The sequence below is a fragment of the Opisthorchis viverrini genome, assembly GCF_000715545.1.
Source record: "Opisthorchis viverrini unplaced genomic scaffold opera_v5_505, whole genome shotgun sequence".
NCBI classification, from domain to species: domain Eukaryota; kingdom Metazoa; phylum Platyhelminthes; class Trematoda; order Opisthorchiida; family Opisthorchiidae; genus Opisthorchis; species Opisthorchis viverrini.
Window position 1 is genome coordinate 150,452 of NW_008752156.1, and position 9,572 is coordinate 160,023.

Consider the following 9,572-nt stretch of genomic DNA (forward strand, 5'->3'; position numbering starts at 1 on the left):
ATTATGTTTACAAACTTCTGGGGCATACCCTGTTGAGCAAGTGTAGTTAACAGAACTGATCGATCAACAGAATCGAACGCACTCTTGAAGCCACGGAATAGCAGGATTGTGGTCACTTGAGCACTGATACATTATTGTACATTACTGGATAACAACACTATCGGCGCTTCAAAATAATCCACTTGGCACTTCTGATCATGCAATTCTGGCGGGTCTATTTTCGTGTTGGATCACTAGCTGAACCAAGAAAATACGCGTTTGCATACTTGTTGTGTTTACAGACGGGATACTGTCACCGTGGTGTGTGGTTTACACACGCGCAGAGAGCTGCTTGCTATTCGTCACTGACTTCAAAGTTCTGGTTCCTCGGGCATCTGTAACAAGTGAGCATCTATAGAGTTGGGGGTAACGAGTAGAATTTTAGTCCAATTAGTAAGTAAGCGGAACTAAATCCGAGAAAAAGATCCACCCTTTTTTGAATGTGGCACTGCTAAGCCGTAAGTAAGGGGCGAGATGGTCCAAGTGGTTAGAGATCGAATTAGTAAGTAAGCGGAACTAAAACCGAGAAAGAGAACCACCCTTTTTTGAATGTTGCACTGCTAAGCAGTAAGTAAGGGGCGAGATGGCCCAAGTGGTTAGAGCGCGACCGGATGGTCCGTGGGTCGAACCCGACCTTTGCCTCTCGACTTCCTCTTTATAGATTTGGGCAACCTGGCAGTATCCCAGCCCTCGTGCTTCTTTCGGGTGGCAAGGCAGCTAGGCGCCGGAAGGGTATTACAGCTGAACGGTTTTTTAAGCAGTAAGTAGAATTTTTCTATCCAGATTGAAGTTGTACGCCTCCGGAAAGTGGAAGACTGTTAGGGTACAAGAAGATAACAAACACGAGTAACTAAGGACGAATACCTACAGATGTTTTCTCCCCTTCTACGCCAGAAGCCTTGGAAACTGTCACATACTTCTGCTAAAGAATTCTCCAAAGTTCACAGTGAAATCAGATACACCGACTTCACTCCTCTCCGGAATTGGAACGCAAAGTTCGAACCTCTTATGTCACTTGTGTTCAAATGTTTTTGACGGTGAAGAGGATAAAATATCGAACGACAGTACGAGTTATTGGAAACGAGAAACTTCACTTTATTCAGTTGAATATTTTTACTTTTGATGGTTTCAGTACGGAGAAAATCGTTTTCTACCAAAGGACAGTAGACGGATCGTTCTGAACAGTGCGAGAACGTTCTTCCAAAACAGCGCCTTCGATAACCGCTGAGGCCATCAGGCCTTCGAACTGTATGGTTCCACATGGACTGAACACATTGTACCTTGTACTTTATGAATAAAGTGCTAAGTTTAGAATCTAGTTAGAATCTAGCTATCTAGAATAACGCTCCAACTGAAACTAGGTGGCCTACTTAAGTACATTCGATCGAAGCGGAGATTCAGTTGAATTAAGTCGAGTTTTTTCTGTCAAATCAAATTGGCACGAAAATGAGAGTACTCATCGAAATCTGTCCAATTTGGATTCATGTACAACGTAAGATGGACGGAAACTCTGATGAGTCTCTGGATGTGGAAACCGGTCGTCTGGTACCAAAGTGCTTTCAGCAATATGCACCCGGAACCCAGCTGAATCTCTTGCTTATGATGTTTCTAAGCAACTGAATGTGCTGCCCCAGGCCGCCTCACGTTTCAGTCGACAAGGTATCCGAGATATCGCGGTACATGTATACGCGCCATTCTTTATTTGTAAGATTGCTGAAAACTGTTTGACTGTCCACGACCGGTTTCACCCCTCTACAGCCTCATCAGGTAGGCGCAATCCCCGAGTTTCCACCGTCATTCTTATGTTCTACTTGAACCCAAATTCCACGAAATTAGTGCGAACTATGCTCATATGCCTATCAATTTGGTTTTGACGGGATACTCACCTGAAACCCAGTTGAATCTCTCGTTTATGGTGTTTTTAAACAGCATAAACCAATCCGTCCTAAATTGGTCCGCTTAGAAAAATCTGTTGACCGTAGGGTGCAAATCAGGAAGTTATACTTTTCTGCACGTGTACACTCGATTGCTTCATCCTGACAAACCCGAATTCACGTGCAGACGGAAACGCATTCTTCGACTGACGATGCTGAAAACACTGAGGCAGTTTCGTTTCACTTCACAACCGGAATTGTTTTCATTCCACGCCCCCACAAGTGCTTCCGGCACCATCGAAAAGTTTGTTTTTCGCTGCTTGACCTTGCCTAGGCTGTCAACATTTAACGAAAACGCTTTCCACTCATGCGCGGAATAAACAACCAGAAATTAATCAGGACCTCACGTTGGCTGGAAAATTTCTCTCGTGACATACCAACAACACAAACGCATGTGCCGGAAGATCACGTGATCTTTTGAGTGAAATTATCTCACGTCACATGGATCATAGGGTTATCAAAAAGATGGTACTAAAAACCATTGTAGTCAAAAGTATATTACTGAGATAAACTACTCATAAGGTTGCTGAAAGCTCTTCGACAGCCCACCAACCACTTTGCTCTTTTTCGGCCCCTACTACATGAGGTTGAGGGAAACTCAGGGACTACGTTTAAGCGGTAGCCCCCAAAAAGGGGCAAAGCCAGTCATGAGATGTCGAAAGCTTTTCAGCAGCCTTAGGAGTAGTGGTCTGCCAAGAGAGTGTACTGCGATATACCGGCAAGGACAACGCAGTCTGTATACAACATATTCAGTTGAAGAAAGCTGTCATAAACGAGGAATTCATCTGGTGTTCACTGGTGTTCAGTGAGTATGCCCTACTGTGGGTAGGGGTCACATAGACGACATATTGGTTACTTGTAATGCACTACTCATAAGGTTGCTGAAAACTCCTCGACAGCCCACGACCGGTTTCGCCCTTCTTGGGGCTCATCGGGTGGACGCAGTCCCCGAGTTTCTGTCAACCTTATGCTCTACATATTGCTTCACTCTTCCTGACAGTTTCTCAGAGGAGAAAAATTCTCTGAAAGGTGGTCGGACACAAATTCAGTTGCTGACTAAGTATCTCACGTCACATGGATCATAGGGTTATCAAAAAGATGGTACTAAAAACCATTGTAGTCAAAAGTATATTACTGAGATAAACTACTCATAAGGTTGCTGAAAGCTCTTCGACAGCCCACCACAGGTTTTGCTCTTTTTCGGCCCCTACTACATGAGGTTGAGGGAAACTCAGGGACTACGTTTAAGCGGTAGCCCCCAAAAAGGGGCAAAGCCAGTCATGAGATGTCGAAAGCTTTTCAGCAGCCTTAGGAGTAGTGGTCTGCCAAGAGAGTGTACTGCGATATACCGGCAAGGACAACGCAGTCTGTATGCAACATATTCGGTTGAACAAAGCTGTCATAAACGAGGAATTCATCTGGTGTTCACTGGTGTTCAGTGAGTATGCCCTACTGTGGGTAGGGTCACATAGACGACATATTGGTTACTTGTAATGCACTACTCATAAGGTTGCTGAAAACTCCTCGACAGCCCACGACCGGTTTCGCCCTTCTTGGGGCTCATCGGGTGGACGCAGTCCCCGAGTTTCTGTCAACCTTATGCTCTACATATTGCTTCACTCTTCCTGACAGTTTCTCAGAGGAGAAAAATTCTCTGAAAGGTGGTCGGACACAAATTCAGTTGCTGACTAAGCTAGGGTACTGTGTGTAGTTTAACGTTCATCGTCGTATGCTATGCACATACTACTAGTGTTTCGTCACATTGGTGTTTAATGAGATCTTCCGACAGCTTGATAAATCGGTCCTCTCCAAGTATGGATTCTGAATGTAGTGCAAAACACGTAGTGCTCAAACCATGTTCGCTTGGACGGGAGGAAGAATCTATTGAACTCGTCGCGCCGTGATTCTTGCGATGTTCTTACTTTTTGCCAAACCTGGTCACTGAACTCGTTGTTTGGGTAAAATGAGTACGAAAACATCGTTATGCCCCACAGTCAGTCGAAACCCATTGAAGTGAGCCTAGATAGTGAACAAAATGGAATAACTCTTCCAAGTTGTTGCTTTTCCCACCGGAATACAAAGATGAACGCTGGGAGACATTAGTGGTATCTTGTTCTGGAACCGTGGGCCATCATGTGCTCAATCTAAAGAGAAGTTACAAGTATTCAAACACTGACCGAGCTGCCCAAAGAGTAAACTGGTCGACGCGGCTTCCGAGGCATCGGTCGAGGAACGAATCGTGGCCACTGCTGTGAAAACTACTCTCTAACTTTTGCGAATGCATGAAACTATGGGTCGGTCAAATTCAGTATTAGGCTCTACAGGAAAACATGTTTTGGTTCGCTGTTGATCGGGTGACAGGTAGCTTGAATATCTTTCTTCACCCCAGGAGAATTTAAGCCGAGCGCATTTATGTAGCTTCTAGTGTCGTGATTGGCTGTTTGATAACTGGCTTACGCACAATTTGATTGGTTCGCCGTGAAGCTATTTTGCGTTCTGGTCTGATTTTCACGCATTATATTGGTTCAGAAAACAAGGACGATCCGCGTCAAATGTGTTCAGTCAAACTGATCACTTCATGTCTGGAAATGAATTGGCGCATCTAGACATCAATGGCTCGATATCCTCTGGCAGCGAAAGTATCTGACAAAAACTATTCGATAGCACAAGGACTCATTCATTATGACTTTCTGTTCAGATCACTGTGAGGGAACAATGGTGTTGCGGACCGCCTTTGGTCCGTACTTTTCTTGAAGGAAAACTAGTCATAAGTTGTGGAGAGATCCTGCGCAGCCCGTAATCGTTTCGTCCTCATCAGTTAGGCGCAGTCACCGGGTTTCCGTCAACCTCATGAGGGGTGTTACTTCAATAAACTGTACTGCATAGAAAAATTCCGAGCGATTCGCGTTATTTTGGTCACATACCGTCCAAGCACCTCCGAGGTCCGATTATTGAATTGCCCCCTGTTGAAGTGGACAAATTTAACTGGCGGCACAATTCTCAATTTAACGTAGTGGTTAACCGGTCATTGGTTCCTTACCACGTGGATTGTGAATCAATAATTCGTAGCGAACCAAAACTGTCATGTGGAGGAATAATGGTTGCGTAATCAGAATGGTAAACAAACACTGTTCACACATCCATCCGCCGCCCGAGGAAAACGTACAATGTGATCTCCAACCGTAGGCGGATTTAGGGATACGGGAGGAATAGATTTCCCCATTTTATGTAAGCATTTGTCTTGCTTTGTTTTGTCCGATCTTGGGGGCAAACCAGTTACTTAGTTTGAAACAACTGAATAGACACCACGTCATTTTAACACAACAAACGCGTGGGCTCATAACTGATTGCACCCATGTTGCAAAGATCAACTTTTTGTTTGCGGTACATCATTGAAACCCGGTAGAATTTAGTGGTCCAGACATTCTCATTTTCACCAGCGGCAAACAGACACTTGTTTCAGACCCAAACATTTTAATCAAATCAACTAGTAATATTTCAGCCATAAAGGTGGGTAAAATCATCAATCATCCAATCAACAAAGTGCTATTGATTTTCCTTCCCTTGTTTAAATCAAGCTCTAGTTGGGATTTCCATTCAAATGCTTAAATCCTAATCCTGATTTTCAAAGAAGTCTAAATGGATTCCTCTCCTTTAATCCTCCTGAGTGGTTTTCATCTTGTTTTCAAATGGATAAGAACCAAAGTATTATTGAAAGTGGTTGAACAACTTCCGTTTCGAATCACACGCGTCACGTTTAATATAACGCGAGGAAATTATCTAGCGAAGTCGGTGATTTAGCTCTTATCGGACGGACGACTTCTGTACACGATTTCCCTACCGTGATCGGACACTCTATTCGTGTCAGCTTATTCTACTTGTATTGCCCGCCCGTACTGTTTGTGCACAGTTGAGTATTGGTTTTATCTTCTTCAGAAGCCCCTTTCGAATAGCTTTCTCCTGCACTCTAATTTCTTTGTGTAAGTCTTAGTAAACCGACACAACTCTTCTGGAAACGACGCTCCAAGATTATTCTCACCTGCAACTTGCTGAAATACCTGGCCGACATCTCATGTATCTCTTGGGTAATAACGAGGTACTTTCGTACACCGGAACTTCGGGATTATGGAAACCTCCCCTGTTGGCTCGACTCAAGACTTCATTTTCGTTCACTCACCAGGCGTCCTTGATGACCGAACATCACATCATTTGGACGGAAGTGTCACGTGAAAGACACGAACCAAAACGATGGCATGCCGTGATTGGTCAGAATACCAGCCAATCCGGATCGAGCATCTTTGACTCGACGCTTCGCGCTCCCTCACGAAGATTCTAGCAAGACCTCGTGCAACCCTCCGTGATTACCCTATAAATGCAGCTGTAATAATTTTCCTTTGTCTCCATAAGGGGATGTGTAGAGCTACCGTGCGATTTGATATACCATAGTGGGCGGAGCAGGAAGCCAAGGGACCGATACAGAGTTGCACTACCGTTCAGCAAGACACAACACAACGGCTTTCTTGAACCAATTGGCTCTACAATCTAACCTTCTGTGTCCTATACCTGTTTCTTTGTAGAAAATCTCGATGTCAATCATGCTAATGATATAAATTCTGCTCTAATCAATGGAAGGTGGGAGAAAATCAATCTTTGCACTGGGGTGATCCAGTTTCCAGTCTTGGGATACATGGAAATCAGATGAATCATGGAAAAATCTCTCACATCTGACGGGGGGACTTGTTCACCAGCCGTCAATAAAGGGATTATCTTCGACGCCCCTTAATGACTGTGTCACCATCCAAAACTGCGGCTGCTTTCACGGAAAACCAATACTATTTTTACCGCGATGTATCGATTTTCGCAGTGACTTCTGCAGATTTTTCTTGTGTATCGTTCCTTATACAGGACTGCAGTAAGTGTTGGTAGCTAACCATTTTTCCCGGGGCTTGGAAACTAAATTGTCGGATGACTAACGGAACACCTGTCGGCTTATTCGGTAACCACGAAGTGATATGGGTGTAAGCAAAATTCTCTTGGTTGAAACTCAGGCTTACCTCTTCAGCAAAAACGCACACGAATCATCAGAAGCGACTGCAGGTTGTGTCAACGGTCTTCGAACAAGGCAGGTGACTCGACTGTGACCGACCTCAGCGATTTATCTGATTGTCACTTATTTCTCGGTTTCACCCTCGGACTTGAAAAATCCTTATATCTGTGCCAGTCTGATGAGGTTTCTGATCGCAAGTAATGTCCTCCATCTAGTTTATAATAGTTTGTTTTATTCAACTGGACAGTCCGAGTGTATCAGGAAGGCCAGATTCCTGAAAGCAACCTCAGAACACCCGGAAGCTACTGCTCCACCAAAATCTCAACAGGAAAGCCGCCAAGCATCCAGGCCAGTCAATCATTCAGTTAATTCTGCAAAAGCTGATGGGTGTTCATGCATGCCACAGCGGCACGACCGAATGTGATCTGCGTTCTGGCATTTCACAGAAGCACGATCGATGTTGAGAATGTTCACTAACGCCTATCAGACAGCCTGGATTCCCTTTAAATAGCGTGGGGCCGTTGTAGTCTTTGCTCTCGCACTCGCTTGTTTGGAATATAGCGGTTGTGTTCCCTTCTGTGAGTCTTTTTTCTCCGGCACTAGGCACTGGAACGGGTTAGCAGCAGATACCACAGGTCGGCAAATCAGCAGATATAACAGAGTATGTGGATAGTCACCGGTTTCACCATTGACAACTTGCATGTTGCAAGATGAACCGACGGAAGAAAGCGTCAATCACCATCGCAAGTGGTTGTGTGTCATGTGTACTTCGCCAGCTTCATGTGTCACCGCAGGTTTTGAAACAGATTTTGAGCAAAGTTCACATCACGCAATTAACCGCCCATGGGAGCGGCATGCAGCCACTGTTGCTGTAAAATCGCATATAGTTTCTTATGTGAACAAGTTTTGTAAACAATAAAACTTTGGAGGTCTGTTGTATCATTGATCAACTTCTTCGAGCGGCGGGGTATCCTCCGATGTTCGCCTACTAGCAAGCTCTTTCTCTTGACGTGAACAGTGATGTGTTTCGTGAAAAAATCTTTTTGGTGGATTGTTGGTGTTGAAGTACAAATCGGTAAGGGGAAAGGGCAACCTCCAGTGCGATTCAACTAGGTAAACCGTATGGATGAGTGCCGCTGGACCATATTGCGAATTACCTGAGAGAGTTGAAAATAGGAGGTGATCCTAGAGGTCATGCAGGTGTTGCGGCGTCACACAGTGGCACGCTTGTGAGCAACATCGGAGATATGCAGTCTCGAATTTTTGCATAGACTGGCGAATGGCCAGCTGTCGACTGCTCCTGTCTAGGACTTGAAGGCCCGGACACAGAGTGTCCCAAACTTGACTACCGAAGGAAAGCCGAGTCCTTGTCCAAACTCGTCTAACTTAGCCAGTCCTAGTGGGCATCAAACAGGCCATTTAAAAAAAACGCTTGTTCACCATCGATCAAGCGTCACTGAGTCATCTAAGTCAGCCGATTTTTCAGTGTTCTTCAGGGTTTCATTGCTTGCCTGTGTGGACAACTGGAAAGCTTGGTGTATTGGTGATTGGTCATTCGCATTTAGTTGCATACTTCATTAAAACCTTTCATTCTTGAAAACTCTTCAGTCCAGTTTCATTCAACCAAAATGATGCAATTCATTCCACCGCGTTTTCCGGAACACCGTGGGTTCGGTCTGGACACGAAAATCAACAGCCAGCCCTCTGTTGATTTGTATTTGACGGAGAAACAACTCCTTAAAATGAGCTTGGCGGAAAAACGTGCCTTGAGTCGGATAAACTCGTGACAAACTGTGCTCTGGATAGCCAAGTGTTTAAAACACGGATTTCGTTCTTCTCAATTACTTGACTCATTTCCAGCCATCAAATCTGGTCCAAGCGGTTTCTTATAACGAGAGGTTCCCTATTCAGGGAAACGATCAAATCCTGGATGTCATGTGCCAACCAGGTGGCCCTAGAAGAAGTCAGTGAATGTTATAGGGAATCTGTACTGCTTTTTGTATTCCACATGCTTTTCTTATGTTGTTTGTTCTTGAAATTTGACTCTTTCGTAACGGAAAGCAGACAAGGTAAACTACTAATTCTTTCGAGAAATCTCATTAATTCTGGGTGTTGTATGGCCCTGAAAGCAGTCTGATGTGAATAGGGATTCACTGTTCTGCTCTTCTTTAAACTGCCTAATCAATCAGCGAATATGAACTCATTTGCAAACTAATTTGGTTTATTCGAGATGCTCACCTGGAACCCAACTGAATCTCTCGTCTGTGATGTTTCCAGGCAACTGAATGTGCTGCACCAGGCCGCCTCATGTTTCACTCGCTACGATATTCGACATATCGCGATACATGTATATTTGCAATGCACTACTCATTAGGTTGCTGAAAATTCGTGGACAGCCCACGACCGGTTTCACCCTTTTTGGGGCTCATCAGGTAGGCGCAGTCCCCGAGTTTCCGTCAGCTTGAAACCAACATGCACGAAATTAGCAAATATACACTCATTCGCAAACAAATTTGGTTTTCCGAGACACTCACCTGGAACCCAGCTAAATC

The 9,572-nt window shown here is 44.5% G+C and overlaps 1 protein-coding gene across 1 annotated transcript; it reads left to right on the forward strand.

Moving 5' to 3' along the window:
• Window positions 1-650: 650 nt before the first annotated feature.
• On the forward strand, window positions 651-8,807 carry T265_11421 (hypothetical protein; the record flags this gene model as incomplete). The annotated part of the gene is made up of 4 exons (XM_009178072.1): window positions 651-799; window positions 934-1,103; window positions 1,603-1,874; window positions 8,634-8,807. The coding sequence occupies 4 exons, from the start codon at window positions 651-653 to the stop codon at window positions 8,805-8,807; spliced, it is 765 nt and encodes a 254-aa protein (XP_009176336.1).
• Window positions 8,808-9,572: the final 765 nt, after the last annotated feature.